We start from the raw sequence: 23,037 nt of genomic DNA, 5'->3' as shown, positions 1-23,037 counted from the left end.
TCTTAACCCTTCTCCTATAACATAAGAGGCCGCTGGTCGGCCTTTTTCTATCGCATCGGATATGATTTTGCCGACGGTGACCCTGTCAAATGTATCTCGTCATGTAAACCTCCAACACTGTTTTTCAAATGCATTATTTCAGGGGTTAAGTACCCCTGAAATAATGCATTTGAAGAACAGACAAACCGATGGGTACACATAATTTTACAAAACAAACACTGAAACACTGAAACAGCTAACAGGTCCATGGACTTTTGGACAAAATGAAAGTACAAAGCGAAAGTACTCCATATGTAACGCGAATTTTGATTGGATGAAATAAATCGCCCCGTCGAATCAAACCACCATTTACATGCGCAGCTCGAACATTGTTTACAAAATATGGCGTCCGGAGATTCGTGCTCATCACTCCTCAAATAAAGTAGACGCGAATATACCGGAATCCGACTGGTTCATCGAAATATATTCAAGTAAGAAGGAGTATATGAACGTATGTTTTATACGATGCGATTGCCAATATGGTAATATCGGAGGATACAATATATCGATGTTAACTATGTTCATGTTAATGACGAAAGCATGGGAAGTAACTCGAGACGTTTTAACACATTCCAAAATTAACAAGACTTGGCTTTATCAAATGTTATTTTGTGTTGTGAGATTGAATCATTTTAACGGAGTTTCGCACAAACGTAACTTTACTTTCACAGTTGTGATCTGTAAAAAAAATTGTAGGCCCTACTATTACTTATTTTGATTTATTTATAGAGATGATTATTTCTGACACAGACGTATACGTAACTTAGTAGTCCTAACGTCACAGTACCCAAATCGGGACACTTGAAGGAAAAAGAAATTTGCATGCTGTGCAAAGAAGTATTTTTTAATTGAAAATATTGATTTAAAGATGCTGATATACCAATAAAACATTATAGGAACTTTATTTACTGCCTCTTTAATATGGTTACAATCACAGTTTTAGTTATTGATTGTTTTTCAATTTTTGTATGTGATTTTTCACAATCCTACTATTTCACAACCGATTCGGGTACAGCTACACCTGTTTCGCGATCACGTAACCATGACTATATTTCCGGTTCTCTTTATAGAACCACGCGCCAGAAATATCAACTTGTTATCAAAATGAAAAGATAATGATATCTATTTAGGAAAAGTGAACTAAAATTATTGGGATCGGTACTATGGTATGAAATATATCAATATTTCACTAAAAAGTATCCCGATTTGGGTACTGTGACGTTATATGTTACATAGAGTCCCATCTGTTAATGCTATACATATATGTGTAAGGATGGAACAGCATATTCCAATTCAATTGGGGCATACACATTGAAAAATGCAGATTCAATCCTTATATTTGCATTATAAATTTTTAGTTATTATTTACCAACATACAAATATTCTCTGATGTTTTTGGATATTGAAGTATCTGTGATTCCTGGAATAGCCTTATGTCACCAAGATGTATGTTTGCTTCTTAGGGTTGTCTCATGTAATGCGAGGTGTGTTCATAGTTTCTATAATAATAATAATAATAATAATATACAGTATTTATATAGCGCCCTATATAATTTGTAAAATTACTCTAAGGCGCTTTACAACATATGGATAATAATAATGGTTATAATTGTGAAAACAAACAACAAAGGCTTGCAATCACTTTCATACATTTAACAAGCAATGTGCACATAATTGAACAAATAAAAGGGTGGTATTTACATGACGTCTTTGCAAAGATTCTAAAATGCAGACGTGAAGAGGTGAGTTTTTATGTCCCTCTTGAACTTGGCCAGGGTATTCGACTTCCTAATAGCAGATGGTAAGCTATTCCACAACGTAGCCGAAACCCTCCCAAAGCATCTGTTTCCGTAGGTCACAGTACGAGATTTTGGGACACACAACAAAGATTCTGACTCCGACCGCAGTGATCTTGACGGCTGATACAGGGTAACAAGTTCCTGTAGGTACTGAGGAGCTGTTCCATTCAGTGCCTTGTATGTGTATACCAGAATTTTGTACTGCGACCTGTATCGTACAGGTAACCAGTGCAACGAATAAAGCGCAGGTGTGATGTGCTCTCTCTTTCGAGTACGAGTAACTAGCCGTGCTGCAGTGTTCTGAACCCTCTGCAGACGACTAGTTAGTTTGTCAGATATACCACAGAGCAGGGCGTTATTTCTGAACGCTATTTCTTCTGGTAATGCTTGAAGATAAACTTGCAGTGAATATAATATTGTCATATGATTTGTATATGTAACGGTGTAATTGACAGAACTGATTAAGATACTCATCTCTGAATAATTCCAAGATACCTAACATATACAGATAGTCAAACAAACCTGATACCAATTGAAAGGCTATCGATAGAAGCTTAAAGAAAACTGGACTTAAGGTCATATATTTGTTGGCTTAAAAAAATAATTGCCAGTGTGACTTTGTGTGTTTTCTCTACTTGTAAAGGACCATCATCCCCAACAAGATAAAAACGATCTCAAGTCAACTCCACAATAAAATTCTACAGCTGAAAGTGTCACATTATTGTGATATTTTAAAAAATGTCATTTTTCAAAAGTTCTTGTATTGTCATATCCATCAAAACAAAGCACAATGGACTTCCATACACTCTCTTGGAAAAACACTTGCTGTTTCGTATATGCACTTGGTTCAACAAGGTGACACGCACCAGGAATAGTCTGACAGAATGTTTTAACAGATCGGCTAAAGATAAAGTGAACAAAATTATGTAACATACCTTAAATGTAAATTACCATATAATTGCATTATAGGTGCTATGACGGAAAAGACTAAGAACTCCAGTGTCTGTGATTTTAAATTTGTATACTGTAGTCTACGTACATTACAGGTTGAAACTTTAGTCAGTTGTGTGAGTATTGGAAGGGTATTGTATCATCATGGAGTACTATGACATAGTCCACAGGCTGGGGTCCGGAGGCTGTGGGTCAGTGTACCTTGTCAGACACAAGGACAATAAGAGGTCAGTATTAGTTATGTATGATCATTTGTAGAATTCATTGGTTTTGTTGGTAGTCTTTATCAACGAATTCATGGGTCCACAAAGTAATTACAAGTTTGATATAAAGCAGTTCTCTGTATGAGTGGGTACTTGTAAACAACAAATTCATGTTCCCACAAAATGCTGTTTTGTCAGGAAACCACAAATTTTGGGCCTGATGAAAATTTCTGCGAAAAACATTGTGGCCAGAAAATGAGCTGTGCAGGGGTGGTAACTCTATATTTATACATAATGCGTTTAGCTATTAAGTATGCACGGTACTATCATTCTCAAAATTTCTCTAAATTACCAAACTTACACAGATCAATTTTTTGACCAAGTTTATTACTGCAGTAGTACATGGATTACCATACATGTTATCAGTTAAGTAATGTATACAGGTTCAGGCTTGCCAAGTACTCGCCCCTGACACTTATATCACATATCCTGGTTTGAAGTGAAATCCAGCTTTGCATCTTTCCATGCAAAACTGCTGAAAGTTTTAACAAAGGACTCTTGACTAGTCGATGTTTGTATTACCTGGTATTTTACTAGAGCAGTAAAAGAGAAATAGATATAATATAAACTGAATTATACTTGATAATATCTTATTTATTTGGATTATTTTTTTGACAGGTTATACGCTCTGAAAAAAATTGAGCTTGATGAAAGGAAAAAGACCAGGACAAAAGAATCAGTTCAAAAAGAAGCTAGGTAAGTATAGAAAGTATTTATTAACAGTGGTCTAATACAATTAATGACTTATCGAAGGAAATATACATTTGACACATAAGTAAAGTAAATGACCAAGGTTTACATGACCAGTATATATCCTCGATCAATAAAGCAAAAGATGATCCTGTTCTTTGTACATTTACAAGGATTTTCCTATTCTCTGTCATCAATTTTGAGTTCATGTTACATTTACTTCTCTTTGGTATCATCTTGTTATCTTATAGGAATGATCTAGTTTATTATAAGTGTATTTGTTATAAACTTGTTTGACCATCAAATATCCAGATCTAAACAAGTGAAGCTGTTTTAACATTTAACTCACTATTTCATATTGCTAGTTTAAAGATCTCTGTCCCACTGCAGGCAAACGCTAGAGAATATTCCAACAAATGTAGCAACCTCCCCTTAGTTTTATTTTTAGCTCTCCTGGTCTGAAGGACCATGGTGAGCTTATGCCATACCTTACTGTCTGTCGTTCATCCTTCAACTTTTCATTTGAAACACTACTAGTCCTGAACGACCCAGTAAATTTTGTCTAAATTTAGTCTGGAGCATCCTTAGGTCAAGGGCACTCAATTTTGAATAAACAGTGGGAGTGACCCCCTGGGGGCAAAGGGGTGTGGGAGCAAAGGGGTGTGTCCAAATAGTGGAAATAGAGGTATAACCTTTAAAACCCTTCTTCTACTGTAGGGATAAAGGGATTTTATTCTAATTTAGTCTGGAGCATCCTTGGGCCAAGGGCACTCAATTTTGTATAAACAGTGGGAATGGCCCCCTGGGGGCAAAGAGGTTGGGCCCAATAGGGGAAAAAGAGGTAAATCTTTATAATCCTTCTTCTACCACAGGGAATAAAGGATTTCATCCCAATTTGGTCTGAAGCATCCTTGGGCCAAGGTATTCAAGTTTGTATAAACGGTGGGTTTGGAACCCCTTGGGGCAGGGGGCTTGGCCCAATAGGGGAAATAGAGGTAAAACCTTGGAAATCCTTCTTCTACCATAGCAATTAATAGATTTTATCCCAATTTGGTATCTCGCATCCTTGGGCCAAGGGGACTCAATTTTGTATAAATGTTGGGTGTTGCCCCCCCTGGAGCCCCTAGAGGGGTGGGGCCCAATAGGGTAAATAGAAGCAAACCTTTAAAATCCTTCTTCTTCCACAGGGATTAAGGGATTTCATCCAAATTTGGTCTGGAGCATATCCTTGGGACAAGGGGACCAAATTTTGTATAAACAGTGGGTTTTCCATGGGGGCAGCGGAGCGGGGCCTAATTGGGGAAATAGAAGTAAAACCTTTAAAATCCTGCTTCTACCTTAGAGATAAGGGGATTTTATTCTCATTTCATCTGGAGCATCCTTAGGCAAAAAAGACTCAATCTTGTATAAACGGTGGGTGTGTGGCCCCTTTGGGTGCTAAGTCGCGGGGCTCAAAAGGGGAATTTGATGTTTAAATCTCTAAAATCCTTCAATCTACACTTTCTGTACTATTGGAGCGATTTTATCCAAATTTGGCCTGGAGTATCCCTTTGTCAAAGGGGACTAAGTTTTGAATAAACCGAGGGTGTTGCCTCATTGGGTGCAGAGGGGTGGGGCCCAAAATGTGAATTTGATGTTTAAGTCTTCAAAATCCTTCTTCCTCTGTACCATTAGAGGGATTTCATCCAAATTTGGCCTGGAACATCCTTGGGCAAAGGGGACTCAATTTGGTATAAACGATGGGTGTGGACCCCCTGGGGGCAGAGGAGCGGGGCCAAATAGGGGAAATAGAGGTTTAATTCTTTAAAATCCTTCTTCCTCTAGACCATTGGAGGGATTTTTTGTAGAAAGAATAATTTCCCATGGTTGCTTTTTTATCCAAGTGAGCGATACATACAGGCCCTCTGGTCCTCTTGTTGAAATAACTTTAGCGCAATTGCTGAGTTAGTCAGACAGTACATGTATAATGATTGGAGGTCTAACCCTGGTCAGACTCCAATTTCTTTACAAAACATGAACAGATTGCCTGGTGTTGAACATTTTGTCGAAAAAAATGATGAACAGAAACCCTAAACATAATTCAATGTAAATAAAATGTCATTGGAGGCATGCGTTGTGACTCAAACTTGTACTGGTATACATATACATTTCAGTCCCTGTATAAACACTAGGAGGAGGAATTGTAAGCGGTGTCATTTTGACACTTCTGTGTTGCATAAGAAGCAAACAATGAAATAATGTTAAACTGTTCTTGAATATCCTTTGCACTGACAATGCAAATACATGTACTTCAAAACAACATAAATCAGGGAAAATCTATATAATTTTATCACTCTGGACTATAAATTGACATGGTAAAACAGCATTCAGGAATATGTATGTAATCAATATGAATTAACATTGAAAAATGCTGTTCAATCACAACATATGGGCGGATACATCGGGTGGTTAACACTCCGGCCTTTCACGCAGGCAGCTGGTGTTCGATCCCCAAAGTCGCTGTACGCATGGAATGTTCAGAGAAAGTGTTTTTATCTCGTGCCCACACAACTCCAACAACCCAGGTGGGGTATAAATTGGTCTGGGGTGGATGATGCGGTATCTGTGCTGTAGCAGATACTGTTGGAAGCACGGTCTCACTACAAACAGAACACAATACATATCCAGCACACATGCAGATATTAGGGAGATATTAGCCAGGTAGCAAATGACTAGTAGTAAGCACTTGATAAGGCAGCTCCTGCAAATTCCTCAAACTTGTTTTGATTAATGTATATGCTAATTGTATTGATTGTATAAATTGTATATCTATGTACTAGAAAGCACTTTAGCTAGACAGGGCCCTATATCAAATTTTGTATTATATATATAACATAAATTTTGAGGTCCCCACCCCATAACGAGATATGTATTTGCAGGGCATGAAATGTCTCATACAGATATGCTTCCAGTATTGGTCTTGAGGTCTGTTCCATCCATGACTACTAAAATTTCTCACTAGATAATCCTGTAATTCATTATATTTTCTGTTGCAGTATTCTGTCTCAACTGAAGCACCCCCATATAGTAGCTTACTATGACTCATTCTACGAGGGTGATGAGTTTCTCTATATTATCCAGGTAAGCAAGCATTTATCCTGGCATCCATTTCTCTGACCACGGAATTAGATTAAATTTTGTTTTTAAATCACAGCAATATTTATCACGAAGTACATTATGTAAAAGCCTCACACCATAGATATTCAATATTAAATACAACTATGTTTGATCAGTTTTTTATAAAAATGACTATATTCATCAACTTATTTTGTCGGATTGTTTGTGCCAAACTATACGGGAACCATCGGTCACACATACTTCCCCTGGTTTCTTTTTGTTTTCAAAACATGGAATGGTGTTTGTAAAATCTAAAATCACAATGGCAGATAAGATATTAAATGAAATTCTTTGAGATATCTTCGCAATTTAATTGTAATGAAACATTTGATTTTCCTGTTGGTGACAGATAACAAGCTCCTTCCTCAAATACTTTTGGGAGTTGTATGCACATTGTATTGTGCTTGGTGCACAGCCCCCGGAAGTCTTTCACAGAGATTATCTGACTGTTTATAAGTTATCGGATCAAAACCATCCTTTTACAGCATTTTGGTCATATTTTTTTATCTTGTCATCATATAAATGACTGAATTTGAGCTCAAATGATACAATCTGAGAGTCATTTACAGAGATGAAGGGAGCTCAGCACAGGGAACCCTGAGTTATAGATTGTCTGAGTCCATATGATAATTGTGATGTTACACTGCATTCTTTATGAAGCTGCTATGATACATGAATTTTATTCCTCATCATACATAACTTGCAATGAGGTAACCTTCCCCCCAAGCTGGCAAAGGTGCAACATCCACTACCATTAAATACTTGTAAGGGTTCATATGTCCTAACAATATTAAATGCTCTCATTAAGTCACTTATTTTTTTATTTATGACAGGCCTTCTGTGATGGAGGCACAATGGATGACAAGATTCGAGATAATGCAAATGTGAGTAATGAGATGCAGTACATGTTCTGTCAAACTTCATTATACTTTCACCTTTTCTTCGGTTAAATCATTTGTTACATGGTTGGCAATATGACAAGCTTAAAACATGTCAAGAACTTGTGAAGGGAAAAGGGGACATTGATGTACCAATTTCCTTATGTAAATGTTTTTGATGTTGTGTGTTCTTGTATTTATCAAAGATCAGGTATTACATCTACTTTATTTTTTTTTATTTTTTTTTTCATAAAATTTGTTAATAATTTCCTGGGATATTATAAAATGATAAAATTATGGCAGTCTGGATTTTCCTTCTGTTTTCTGAATATTCTTCAGTAAAGATTAGAAATTTTATTTTTAATTTGACAATTGAATTATTGTTGCTTTCACACAATTAAAATCACATTGAACACAGATTTTTTTTCAGATTTTTGAGTGGCATTCTCACACCTTGCAGTCAAAGAGCAGTTGTTTATTTACATCCAATCACATTCATGAAAGCTTAACTTAAAAATCTCATATAGAATCCATAATATTATATTTTGGAAAATCTTACTGTGATATATTTTTCAAAATTATTTGAAAATCATCTTTCATTTTCAATTTCAGAAAGACAAATACTTTGATGAAGCTGCCATAATGTGTGTAAGTATATGTTAAATAGAGGTAAAAAGATTGCAGATTCCTTCAAAGAGATTAGACTGTTTTTTCAATTAATTGGTTCAGTGATACACATTAAATCTGTTTTGAAATATTTTTCCAATTTCAACTTCGCTTTTCTATGTCAGCTCTACATTGCTGTGAATGTATTTCCTTTGTTAAAGAGTTCCAACCAAAATTTATAAGATATATACCAGGTACTAATTATGTGTTCATTGGTCTTGATTGATAAACTGTTTGCAAAATTCATACCATCCAAGTTCTCAGCAATGAAATCAATGTCATTGATGGTCAAATGGGTCAAGCCTTCCAATTGCAGGATATTTCATGTAAAATTTTTGGTATTCTTTATAATTCTCCTTTTCATATACTAATTTGCATTGTCAAAGGAGTACTCCATTATTTCATATTTAAAAAGCTGATTTTTAATCGTTTTCAATGTTGAGGTAAGCAGTGCAAATGCAGAGTCTGTGCAGGTCATAGAAGTCAAATGCAAGTGACTTGACATATAATTTAAAAATAAAATATAAAGTAAAATCAAGGGGGATACTTCTCGAAGTTCCAGGTATGATAATGTAAGATAGCATCATGTCATTGAGTTAAACTATTTGTTGGTAATAGTTCCAGAGATAGAGGCAATGCTGATTCTATTTTTTGGTACCGTTACCCCTTGCTTGGATACCACATGGTAGGCAGGGCAATTGAGGAATAGGGAAAACTAATGTTGATAATATGCTGTACATCACTTGATATAGGTGTACATCAAATGTATAGTTAGTAACTCGGTTTCTTAATCTTAAATAATTCTGTTAATTGCATTCACCTTGTACCTCTACTCCGAGTGATAAGGCTGCACCCCATAACAGGATGATTAGAATCATTGATAACTATCTACTGGATAAGGCTGCACCCCGTAACAGGATGATTAGAATCATTGATAACTATCTACATTATGTTACAGTGGTTTGTCCAGCTGATTATGGCAGTGCAGTACATACACTCAAATAAAATCCTTCACAGGTATGTAAGCTTAAACTTCCAGGCACATATGCTAAACTCTCTCTAACTGTAGTTGCCCGATAACTCCACAGTGGCATGTCTGATGTACAGGTACATGTGTACTTTTGTAAAAAAAAAAAAAAAAAAAATCTTACGCATTATTGAATTGAAATCATGGAAGTTTTGTATTTTTATACACCCATGAAAAATTATGATTCAACAAATTATGTCATGGGTAGTAATCGTCTGTCTATTCACACTTTGGTTTCCACAGGATAATTACTGTGTTGTTACTGCTCAAGAAGTTTGTATCAACTTATGTTTGCTCATAATTCACTTTATTTCCCTTATTTTGTAGGGATCTGAAAACCGAAAATGTATTTCTCACAAAGAGAAATGTTGTTAAAATTGGTAAGTTCTTAATATCCTTTCAATGTATTAAGAGTAGGAAACTGGAACAAACTGTCTGTCCGTCTGTCTTTGTGTCTGTCTATCAACCTCTTTTTCAGTCTTCAAAATATGAAAGGGTCATGACTCATGATACTTGGCCTATAAGTTGAAAAGTGTTATGTTTAAAGTGTTGGATCTAAATGAATGACCTTTACCTAACTTTGGATGTCAGTCGTCAGATAAAGTCATCCAACAAACATGTAGGTGTAGATCTAGAGTACCAGGTAATAAAATCTTACAACACAGACTCATAGTGTATAGAGTAACTATGAATATACTGAGCCTGTTTACATAAACCTGTGATCTCTTTGAAGTTCACAGATGTGAGATGAATAACAAATGAGCAATATAGGCCCATTTGGCCTCTTATTCATATTTTTTCCTATTACCGATATTAATAATTGCATGCCTTTTTAGAGGATTTATTGACATTAAGTTTAAAAAAAGTAGAGAAAACAAGATATCTTTTGAAAATTTAGGCACTAAAATGTTAGTTATGTAGAGTTTCAAATGTTTGGTCTAATTTTTCTGGTGTCTTTTTTTTGTCTGGTGTATAATTGTTTTGGTCTAACATGCTGGTATTTTATGCAGTGCTTTTCTGATTCTGTGCAGGTGACTTTGGGATATCTAAAGTGCTGGATCACACCATAGACCTGGCCAAGACAGTGGTGGGCACTCCAACTTATCTCAGCCCAGAGTTGTGTCAGGACATCCCCTATAGTTCAAAGTCAGATGTGTGGGTAAGTTCCCTATAGTTCAAAGTCAGATGTGTGGGTAAGTTCCCTATAGTTCAAAGTCAGATGTGTGGGTAAGTTCCCTATAGTTCAAAGTCAGATGTGTGGGTAAGTTCCCTATAGTTCAAAGTCAGATGTGTGGGTAAGTTCCCTATAGTTCAAAGTCAGATGTGTGGGTAAGTTCCCTATAGTTCAAAGTCAGATGTGTGGGTAAGTTCCCTATAGTTCAAAGTCAGATGTGTGGGTAAGTTAGTGTTTGGCCTGCACTGGGATAGGGATCAATTACATCAATTTTCCCTTTGGAAAGCATTGCTGGAGTAGAGGGAAATTCTGTACAACTTCTCTGTACAACACATTTAAAATACATACAATGTTCTACCATGTGTCACCAATTGTTTTAGCACCTCCTGACCCTAAACATCTATAAGTCACTTTGATTTAAATTGACTGTAGTATGTGCTGTAATATTGTGTTTGTTTTTTTGTTTGTGCTTTACGTCCCATTAACAGCTATGGTCATTTAAGGATGAGCCAGGTTTCGGTGGTGGAGGCCAGTACCTGGCAACCTGTGGCCCAGTAGTGGAGGGTTAAGTGATCATAGACGGTCAGACGCCTTAACCACTCGACCACCATTGCTCTGTGCTTAATATAGGTAGATGATCTCGCAGTTGTGATTGAGTGACAGCTATCTAATTTATGACTTATTCACAGAACAGCAAGTTTTAGTGATGAGAAATTATAATTATTTGACCATATATATGTTTAATTGAAGGCCTTGGGATGTGTTCTGTATGAGATGTGTGCACTGAAACCTCCATTTGATGCACAGAATCTGATCAGCCTCTTTATGAAAATCATCAAAGCAGAGTATGAGGTAAACTTGATTTCCATATATTGGTCATTCTAATGCTTTCTGCCATTAAATCTGTCCGATATAAATACTGCTTTGTCGATTACCATAAATATCCTGCAATGAGCCCAGAGGTCAGTGCAGTGTATAGAACACTTGCCCATCAGCAAGATGTCTGGGGTTTGATCCCCTTATCAGAAGTGAAAGGTGTTTGAGTGACCTGCTCTATAATGACGGCAGATTCATACAGTATAAGCTGACAAAACTTGTTTTGTAAATGGTTTTTAACAAATCAACTCTATGAGGCAGTGTCATTCAATTTCGGTATACTGTATCTACATGTATTACTAATTTTGATAAAGGTGTAGGATAAGTTAGTAAGCATTACCCATTTCAATCTTAGCCAAGGTAAACTTGAAACTGCTTGATGAGGCGACATGCATACTTTGTCTGAAAATATTTTTCGGAGAATTAATTTGTACCTTAAATGTACTTTTCTTTTGTAAAAGTATCAAAGACGATGTCTCTCCATAAAAAGAGATATATTTGTTTGAATTTTGTAGAGAGTTCCTAATCAATATTCAGATGATCTTCATGGTTTGGTGACAGCTTTGCTGATGAAAACTCCAGATGATAGGCCAAGGTAAAATGTACACTGGATTTAATAATAATAGACCACAAGTGATTATGACACCTTACCTAACTGAAGAATGAAACACCATACACATTTATGCTTTATGCTTGTTCAAGGGTATACACTACCACCAACCCCACAGCCAGGGCTGTAGTTGATTTTATGTCAGGGCCAGTGAATTTTCAATATTTTCTGTGGACTTGTAGAATTATTCACAATTTGCCTGCATGCTAGTTCTCTATGAAATTGTGCATCCTTGTTATTAGTCCCCCACCGGTTCCGGGTGGGACTATAGGTTTGCCTTCCGTCCATCCCTCTGAGAACTTTTGTCCGGGATATATCCTAAACTATTTCACCTGGAGTAACCAGATTTGGTGTACAAGTGCATCTTAGGATGGTGGAGTGCAGAGTGCAAAAAGAAGGTCACTATGACCTCACTGTGACCTATGCCTTGATCTTTGACCTTTTCACTTTTGAAAATGTTTGTCCGGGGCATATCTTCTATATACTATTTCACCTGTAGTAAGCAGATTTGGTGTACAAGGACATCTTGGGATGGCGGAGTGCAGAATGCAAGAATTAGGTCACTGTGACCTATGACTTGACCTTTGACCTTTTCACTTTTGAAAATGTTTGTCCGGGGCATATCTTCTATATAATATTTCACCTGGAGTAACCAGATTTGGTGTACAAGGACATCTTGGGAGGACGGAGTGCAAGAAGTAGGTCACTATGACCTCACTGTCACCTATGCTTTCTGACATAAGTGTACTGTTTGTTAAATACAGAAATCATTACCGGTGGGGGACTATGGATTGCCTTTCAATACTTTCCCTTGTTTTTAATTGCTCTGTATTTGCAAATTATTGGCTATGTACTATGGCATCAATATTTCTTCTTCTTTTTTTACTGCTTCTGTTTATCCTTGCCGCAGATTGAGCTATGTAAATCTTAGGTGAATGTAGCATCTGAGTCTTGTTCCATTTCTTAATATACATTTACATTTTTAGTTCTGTAACAGAGTCTGTTTTTTTATTTATTTTAGTGCAAGTGTCATTGTTAACATGCCATACGTACAGAGACACCTAGCAGCATTCATTGAGACGAAGGAGTTGTTACGATTACAGAAAGGGGTTCGCGATGCCACCAATCGATCATCTCCAAACCCATTTACCTTAGATACCAGCAGCTCTAAAAACTCACCTCAAAGCAGGTCTGTAGGTTAATGTCATGACCTGCGAGTATATAAACCTCACAAGGGGTCAGTTCATGTTGATGCATAGCAGGATTAAACCTTTTTATACTGCCATCATTATTCATTATAAAAGGATTTGGCAATATATTGAGGGTGGTGCATTTATAAAGGAGTTGTTAAGGGAGAAGGAAGGGGTATGGACAAGATTTTAAAAACTTTCAATACCAACTGATTCCAATTTGTAAATTTTGTCTAAACCCTTAATTGTCCTCTAACGAAAATGAATTTAACTGTTTTTTTCAGAGGGGTATGGGGTATTAAGTCAGCCTGTGACTTGCATATCTAGTTTATTTTTGTACTGGGGACAGATCTGGGGTACTGCATCCTTAATTAAAAAAATAATTACAAAGTATTTTGTAAATGACATCTGTCTGGGCAAAAATTTACTGAATAAATTCATGAACCTAACATAAAAATGAATGATAATCAAGTACAAGTGTTAAAAAAGAGTATTCAATTAAAAAGAATCAATAAAATATTAAGAATTTTACATGAAGGTTGTCTGTTATAAAATAGTTCTGGAGTGTTAACAGTTGCCTGGAAGTGATGCTTAGTACAAAATCGGAAAAGGTTATCTTGACTACTTCTTATATTCACATGTTATTTTACACATCTACACGGAAGTAGTAATATAGTTTTTTGTAATAAATGTGTTTCAGTGAAAATGCCACTCTTGGAGTAAAGAACAAGCATGTAGGCAAATCACCTAGAAAACCAGAAGGAAGATCACCAAAACAGCAAGACAGTGGAGTGAGCTGTAACGGTAACATATATTTACACCTTCTACTTGTGATTGCTTTCAGAGTTAAGGTTACATGAAATATATATGTGTTTAAAAGATCAAAGAAGAGACCATCAAAACATTTTATTTGATAGTGCAACAATGAAAATCTGATGATCAAATATTACTGCATCAACAAATTGTAGAATTGCACTATATTTTAATGATGTCATGCTTGACATCAAGGCTGTGTGCGATTCTGAAAGAGCTACTCGATGCTGTTCCATTGTTTCTTCTATCATTTGATAGGATTTTCTTCCTAAAATAATTCCAATTTAATATGTAGCTATTTTGATAACATAGTTTATGCACCAAAGATGTACAAAAACAACCACCTGTTCTACCAACGCTTTATCTGAAGTTGAAATGGAGTAAACAGAAAATACAGCTTTGATTGATATCTGCAATGAAGATTTAATTTTTTTTTATCTAATTGATATTTTTTGATATTGCACTGGTAAAAATGTAATATACATTTTTTGCCAAGTTTTGGTTAATTCTTATTGACTTTTCCTAAATTTGCTGGTTTCAGATGGTACAGAAGTTCTCTCTGACTATTCTGATGATTTTGATGACTCTTCACACTCCGACTTAGAAGAAGGTAACATATCAAAGAATTAATGCAAATGCCTGATAACTGGACAGATGCAAACTTGACAATGCATTACATGAAGATGTTCTAGTGTAATGATTCTCTATGAAATCTAGATATATCTCAAGGTTTGTAATTATATTGTTGGTATACCACAATGTGAAGGGTGCAATCAAGTTAAAATATGTAATTAGGAAAAATTTAAGTCCTTTCTTGCAGAGGTATTCCAAATTAATTCCATTTTCTGACAGATGTTGAGCCTGGTAAATGTACTAGTCAGTCTTGAAATGTTACAATGCATGTGATATATACATCGTTTGTGTATTAAGTACATTTTTGATACATACATATTTCCACACTGATGAATCCTATTAAAGTATTTGATGGACTTCAGATATTCCAGAGGACATTCCAGAAGATATTTCCATGGCGTCCGAAGACAAGTCAGAGGGACAGTATGCTGGGTGTGTTTTAGACTACTCCAAGGTGGCTGAGGATGGGCCAGAGGACCAGTATGCCGATGACTTTGAGGACTACGACTCAAGTGATGTAATACCATACTGCCACAGGATTGTCTCCCTTCCTTTGTTTTGTCAGATATTAGTTCTCAGAGTCAGGTGTCAATACTTAACACATCTCTTAAATCATAGACTTTGACAAGGATTTAAACAAGGACTAGTGATTTACCTAGCACAACTAGACCTTTGAACTTGTTAACAGATAAATAATGTGATTAAGAATACTTACCTGATTATATATTTTTCTCCAATCTCTACATTTAAAAAATACATGTGTCTCAATGAGTCCGAATACCCTTGTGGATACATGTATCCTGTGGATTACAAATAAAAAATAGTGCCTACTATCTCTGCCATCAAACCAAACTAACTTGTATACAGATGAAATGGTTTAAATGTTCTTTTTAAATGCCCCCACCATAAAATGGGGGGGCATATAGTGTTGCCCTTGTCCCGTCCCGTCAAACATCAAACACTGATTCACATGGTGATGGGGGAATTCATGTCTTACAGACATTTTCTATTTTTTTCTAAAATTACCAGTTTTTATTTTTTATATTTTGTCCTGTTTGTGAGAGGTCCTGTTACTTTTGACATAAACTAAGAATATACTATACATGGCAATATATGTATGAATTCATATCTTTCATTTAACTTTAACAAATTGTATTGATATACTGGAAAATTTTGAAATCTTTTGGATTGTATAACAACCAAGTTTATATTAATTCTTTTCATATAATTTTAAAGATACTTTGAGTTAAAAAATATTGACAATTCATAAAACCAAACAAAGAAAACATTCAGTATTTTATTATTTGCATTCTGTAGGATTTGGACCAGATTGTGACACAGGCCAAAGTAGCACAGGAAGTTGCCCCTGACGATGAATTCTTCTCGGACGACAAGATGCTGGATCATCAGCTGACACATACCAAATTTTTTAAAATGTGTGTATGATGTTTCTCATTTAATCCTGACATAAGTATGGTTGTACATATCAATTCAATTTCTTAAATTGAAAGTAATATGTGTTTATATGATACATAAATTGCATTTTTCACAAAATGAAATATTTTCTGAACGTTTATCAAACATGGATATGTTTCAAAGGCAATATATGGTTATAATGTAGATTTGTTTTCAAACAATTTTCAGAAGGTTTTGTTTTATTTTGAAGTAGTTCGTAGATTTTATTGTATGTACCTATGACAATTCTCAATGTATTTCAGTGTATGTAAAATTTCAGACTTTTACAATTCACAAGTGTATTGCGTATTTACCATAGCAACCAACACATAGGTACATAAAATGTATATAACTTCCACTTAATTGTATGAATCGTTTCACCATATTTTCATTGAACAATCTGCTGAAGCAGGATATTTGGTAAAAAGAATCACTATATTTGCTGTGGGCTATCCCCGGTTGCAGGTAGTACACTGGAAATGGTACATATACAACTCATATTTCAAAACAGTGTATTATTTCAATACATTTCATTGTGTATTTTTTTAAATAGTACAGATATTCATATATTGTCTCACTCAGTTTTTCGTTTTTCACAGACAATGTATGGATGCACTTGGAGGTCGCAAAATCAGCAATGTGGGGAAATTGATCCAGAACGGAACACTGACAGAGTCAGACTTCAGGTGAGGAATTTATTCATGTTGAGGATGAAATTTTTATTATCTAGTGTAAAAATATTGTTTCATCTAAATTAGTGCACCAGTAGATAGAATGTCACTCAAGGTCAAGGTCGCAAGTATGGGTCAAAGGTCAACCATAACTGCATCTTTGGTCCATATCTATCTAAACCGTCACTTAAGATTGGCTACATATATTTTAATTAAACACTGATGTATTAATACAGAAACCAATCAAAGCTAGTTATTTCATGTTGATGGATAAATTTCTCTGGGAAAGAATTCCCTCATCTCTTAAATTTTCCCTCAGAGCTGGAAAATTTAGATTTTTTTCTATAACATTAATGGTACCCCTAATTTGAATTTTGTAAACTTTGAATTTCATGAGGGGAAGATAATCGATGTGTAAGAGGTGCAAAGTTTCCCCACAATCTCAAAAAAGTAATTTCACAGTAAAAGTATTGTCCCTGCACCACTAGACAGCGTGTTGCATATTATCATCGACACATATCCTAAAGGTTAAGGTTATAGCAAGGGGTCAAAGGTTAAGATAACTGTAAATAGTAAAAGGTCAAGTCATTCTGATGCTTGTACAGAAGATGAACTATTAAAAGCAGAAAAAGCTTAATGAGGCTTAATTTTTTAAATTTAAACAGCATCAAGGTTAAAGGTGAGTAAGTGTCCAAGGAATAACAAAACTTCATAGATTGATGTATCATCTAACCAGACAATGGATCAGGGTTAGGTGACAATAACCGACTAGTAAATCTTGATATAATGCCTTCATGTCAATTTTCACCACTTTTACCATTCAGGCATTTCAAAGTGAATGAATATGTATGTAACAAACTAAATGGCTTCAAAGTAAATTTATATGTAAATGATTCGCAGGTTTGATGGTAAATATGTTACCAGCCTGCCCCATCCCAGTTCAGTGTCATCACTCTAGAAACTTCTCTTATTAATGGATATTGAACAAACTTTTGAAAGGTCAAGAACAAGGATACCTGGGATGTGTTTAATTTCGTAGTTCCATTGTCAAAGGCAAAGGTCACTTTTACAATTACAGAAATTTGTCAACCAAGTTTTCAAATTGACATTACTCTTATGACCTCATTTCTTATTGGAATTTGATTAAACTTGATACAATGTTGTAGTATGAAGATGCCTCAAATAATGTCCTATTTCAGGATTCCGAGGTCAAGGTCACCATTAACATCTATAGAAGTTTGTCAAACAATGAAACTTATTTGCATTCATGTCTTCTGTGTTCCAGTTTATATAAGATTGGATATATGCTTTTACCTATGACCTTATATATAGGTATTAAACTGACAGAGTATGTATTATAAATTACTGTACTTACAAATTGAGATGAAATTTCTCTTCTTTGAAAGGTGAATTAATGTGACATGTACATTTTTTTTTATAATTTTCCAGGAGAGAACTTAGACACACTGTTGGGGATTCCACAGAAATCTGCCATCTTGATATTGGTGAACTTGATGAAGGGTGATTGATGGATTTAATGTTGCCATGGAAATGTGTGATGACCCAATGCTGTGAACTAGAAATCTGTGATATTTGATGAGAGAGAATGAAGGTGTCAGCTATCGTTGTGTTATTACTTTAAATGTAGTAAGCTAGAGCAGTAATGTACAATCAAAAGATTGTCTGGACAAATTATCACGTTTATAATAAAGGCGTTTGGCAATGTATTTAGGGAGATAGATAAAAATGTATTGTTAAGAAAATCGAGGAGTGTTGAAACGTATTGGCATTAAGTGAGATACTGGCAATTGAAACAATGAGCAATATATTCAGTTATTTCTGAATTGCTAATTTGTGATTCAAAATTGTTTATCCATTACACCATAACGAGAAAAATATTATTTCAAGTTTTGATTTCAGCTGTTTAATGTATATGTTTAATGTTCATAAGATTGCTATCAATTTTCCAGTAAAATGTTTGGCATTTTAAAGTGGTTGGCAATATACTGAGGGTGGCGACACACAGGGATTGTTAAAAAAAGGATTAAGTTGACGTTAAGCAAGGTGGCATATGAAACCTTGAATTTTATTGCTGTTGCACTGTACAACTCTTCGAGTTACAAGTTTATTCATTTTGTGTCAAATATCATTGAATACATTTAGAGTGTTCGCTCATGAAGTTGAGTGTTACCTCGGTATGTAAGAATGTCAAAGTATATATCATATCCAGTATATACAAGAATTTCACCCTCAAGGTACTTCTTATGCATATCTTCTGAATTTTCGAGACTGTGTTATGAACTCTTTATTATGTTCAGTTCCTGGTATGTGTGAGAATGTTCAGTACCCGGTATGTGTGAGAATGTTCAGTACCCGGTATGTGTGAGAATGTGACAGTACCCGGTATGTGTGAGAATGTTCAGTACCCGGTATGTGTGAGAATGTTCAGTACCTGGTATGTGTGAGAATGTTCAGTACCCGGTATGTGTGAGAATGTGACAGTACCCATTTATGTGTGAGAATGTGACAGTACCTTGTTTTATGTTTACTGTGTGTAAGAATATGAAAGTACCTAATGTCAGGTTCAGCATTTGTGAAAATGTGACAAAGCCATATACATGTTTTGTTCAGTATATGTGAATACCTTTTATACATATTACATTCCTTATTTGTGAATATAAAGATACTTAAGTTTAAGAATGAGACTGTCTAGTTACTTTTCTCCCATAACTTCTACATCAACATATAAGGAGTCTGAAACATTTAATGTAACGATATGGAATCATGTATTTCCAAGAGAAACATTTTTACTTTCAGATACAATACAAATGTTATGGGAGTAAAAGGACTGAAATGAATGGATAATATCTTTTAAAATTGTAATTTTATAAATTGTTTAAATGAGATTCAAACATTCCTCTAAAATATCTCTGAGAGTAATCATGTTTCACGAGGGTGAAGCCCGAGTTAAACATGATTAATTAAGGTAAAACAAATGACTGTTTCCCTGCATCAAGGACAAAAAATATATTTTATTATACCGAAGTGAAAAATAACAGCATAGAAAAGATTTTCAGGTTTAATCATATTGGTGTCATTTTCTCCGGTTACTCGGAACACCGTTCTGGTGATTCTTTTATAATTTTCTTGAGAAATTCCAAATAAGAAAAATATGACCGCGTAAACTAAAGTGTTTTATTGTCCGGTCATTTGATCAATACAATCCATCAGTCATGCTGTTATATGGTTGAGGTATGGTAACAGCAATGTACTGCATCTGTTATATACTGTTATAGTCTAAGGAGAGGTGTTCTATAGTATGAGAGTGGTTCCCATTGGTTATGTTAAATTTTTACCTTCAATAGATGTTCTAATATATGATAATTATATATTTTTTTCTGTTGCATGAATAATTACCAATATATGTTAAACGCATTCTCTTGCCCGGTGTATGTATTGAGAACTGTTCCTTGTATGAACCCAAATATCTGATAATATATATGGGATGTGTACTTCGTAGGACCTGAATGTACAATATATTTAGGAATAGTTTCCTATTTTAGTCAGGTTGTCGAGTGAAACTCTGAGCTTGAGGAATATTGAAAAAGTCAATATATTTTATAAATATACCAATACCGTTAGTTATACAGTTTGGCCACATTTGTTTATTGCGATCCAAACAATTGAACTGGTTGGACCAGAGAGGTTTGTTTATGATATAAGGTTGGACCTAGTAATTTGATGCTGCTATCAAGCTTGACAAACCTTGCATGGCCTGCATAAACATTTGCAGGTCGGCTAGGATTTATACTCGAAAATGTTACATTTAAATACAGACAAACCAGATATGTGAAAGGGGCCTTGATTGACAATTTGGAACAGCCTATAGTTTGATGACCTTGAACTCTACCACGACTGGATTGTTGGCTTCAGTTCATGGTTATACTAGCTATGAGGATAATGGCTATTTTCAGATGTATACAATACAAATGTACATGGTTCATCATTTTTGTCATTCAGATATAGATATATCAGTGTATTCACAACTTTGAAAAAGAATATGATTGAAGTAACCGTGTTATTATTTTCCCGAGTATGGGAATTGGCTGCCATGCGGAACTGGTTATGTTACAAGGGTTTTTATTATGAAGTTAATGCCATTTTTCAAAATCGGATATGTGTATTTTTTTATTTGCATACATCTGCAACTCATGTTCAAACATGGAAAAAGACACATAGCCCACCATTTTTGCACATCTACCTAAAAGAAAAACAGAGAATAGCCTGCAAATGGCATTTACAGATGCAAAAGAAATGGTGTAGTTTACGAGATATATGCAAAATTTCAGTATTAGCTTCATGCCCTAATCATCATGACCCAGTCCATGTTCAGCACCATGTCAGTGATAAATGTCTTTATCATGTTTCGAATAGCTTTTCACTGGTTGTATCAATGAATTGTTCACAATTTCTTTGATACTAGAAAAACAACCAACATTATTATTCCAATTGTTCAGATAGTAAAAGATTGTTTAAAAGCTATCAGCAGCGACAAGGAATCTCTTGAAATTGTTAGGATTGTAGTGAAAAGGTTTGTTTGGTATTCAGTTTTTTGTACTTCAACTAAGGTAGAATTGCAAATTTTTCGTAGGATATATTATTTTGCAAATTTATGAAAATTGGCTTATTGAAATATTTCACAAATATTTTGCACCTTCAGAAAGGTCAAGGTCAATTCTTTTTAATTATGCAAGAACTTCTTTTAAACATTTGCTAAGAGTAATGAAATCAGAATGCCTGTAAAACAACCTTTCAAGACTACCTGTTAATTGCAAATTAGAAACAACAGAGTAGTTCCAAATACAAATCCGCAAAATTTTAAATCCACGAAAATAGCTATATATGTTGTATAATTGTAGATGTTTTATCAAGGTTATTTTTATAAAACTGTGTTCAATAGCTACTTAAATTTTATTATCACATGTGTAAAAGTATCAATATTTATACCCTGCACATGTATGTATGTGATATACTTGCACTAGTATCAAAACCGTCCTAACAAAAGCAGAGAATTAATCTCATATTTAATCCATTTTATATTTTATATTGGTTTCATTATATTTACAATTGACAGTAGAGTCTCAATAATTCAGCCATATGAATTATTCCCTGTGTATGCAAATGTACTAAGAATCAATAATAAATATTTGTGTGTGAAAACAATCTGTATTAAGGTTGATAATAGATGTGTGATATTAAACAGAGAATAAAAACAATTTAACAAAGTCAGTGTTTCCTTTTACATTCTTTAAAAATAAATTATTCAAAAGTCATGCAAAAAAAGGTTTAACATGAAAAGAATTGTATGTTATAGTGTAAGGTATAAGTGTCTGGCAATTTCTTTTGGAGAGAATATTTTTGAAAGCACATTGTGCTTAGTATGGTCTAGTCATGTATTGTTAAAATGATATTGTATTCAAAATAGGTTTATATAATTTATTTAATCAAAATTTGATAGTCTGTTATCAAAGCAAGGTTACAGGCGAAATATACCGGTAACTAATTTAAACCTTATGCTTCTTTAGACGATGCCTTGTTTTCAAACATATTTTATTCCAATGACCATGGAAGTAGGCAATATAATTTATCTGAATGAACTTGATAGACCTTTAAGCCATATCATTCCTATAGGATTTAAGAAGAAGCTTTTTTAACTTTATAAAAACCTATTTTATCCATATTACTTTGAAAATGGGACAAGGTAATCTGTATTTGAAAAAATTGGGGGCCAATCACATTGACATCCTAATTGTCAAATATCATGACCATATTGGTTTCTAATTAGTTATTCAGCAGAAGTTAAAATTTTGAATAGGACTGATTCCTGCCACCTTTTAAAGTAACCTTGAACAAACTTGATAGCTCCTTCATCCAAGCATGTTACAGGCCAAATGAACCTAGGCATCTTGGATGTTCAAAAGTAATTTTAGATTTTAACAAAAGTCTTAAACACCTTGTCTTCATTTCGAAACATATCGACACATGTGCCTACTTTTATTACTCCAACTGTCACCTTTTTCAACCATCAGCACATTACAGCTGTACATGTTTGTTGTTTGCGAAGCATACATGTCTAGGATTTTCCC

General features: G+C 34.7%; 1 protein-coding gene across 1 annotated transcript; it reads left to right on the top strand.

The window, feature by feature from the left end:
- Nucleotides 1–366: 366 nt before the first annotated feature.
- On the top strand, nucleotides 367–22,177 carry LOC110442921 (serine/threonine-protein kinase Nek4-like). The gene is made up of 19 exons (XM_021486814.1): nucleotides 367–470; nucleotides 2,885–3,016; nucleotides 3,671–3,748; nucleotides 6,778–6,862; nucleotides 7,732–7,782; nucleotides 8,389–8,424; nucleotides 9,401–9,459; nucleotides 9,797–9,849; nucleotides 10,501–10,628; nucleotides 11,394–11,495; nucleotides 12,035–12,114; nucleotides 13,151–13,318; nucleotides 14,020–14,123; nucleotides 14,674–14,742; nucleotides 15,128–15,282; nucleotides 16,083–16,201; nucleotides 16,820–16,906; nucleotides 18,341–18,484; nucleotides 18,877–22,177. Exons 2-18 carry the CDS (start codon nucleotides 2,934–2,936, stop codon nucleotides 18,414–18,416), a joined length of 1,533 nt encoding a protein of 510 aa, XP_021342489.1. The 5' UTR covers nucleotides 367–470; nucleotides 2,885–2,933; the 3' UTR covers nucleotides 18,417–18,484; nucleotides 18,877–22,177.
- Nucleotides 22,178–23,037: the final 860 nt, after the last annotated feature.

The sequence above is a fragment of the Mizuhopecten yessoensis genome, unplaced genomic scaffold (genome assembly GCF_002113885.1).
Source record: "Mizuhopecten yessoensis strain PY_sf001 unplaced genomic scaffold, ASM211388v2 scaffold716311, whole genome shotgun sequence".
In the NCBI taxonomy this organism is placed as follows: Eukaryota; Metazoa; Mollusca; class Bivalvia; order Pectinida; family Pectinidae; genus Mizuhopecten; species Mizuhopecten yessoensis.
This window is presented reverse-complemented; position numbering and strand designations above follow the sequence as displayed.

Excerpts from the sequence above, each read along its gene's own strand:
- LOC110442921 (XM_021486814.1), top strand. The coding sequence starts at position 2,934 with ATGGAGTACTATGACATAGTCCACAGGCTGGGGTCCGGAGGCTGTGGG. Across the intron at positions 3,749-6,777 it reads TCAGTTCAAAAAGAAGCTAG|TATTCTGTCTCAACTGAAGC; the intron begins GTAAGTATAGAA and ends TTTCTGTTGCAG. Across the intron at positions 15,283-16,082 it reads AGGACTACGACTCAAGTGAT|GATTTGGACCAGATTGTGAC; the intron begins GTAATACCATAC and ends TGCATTCTGTAG.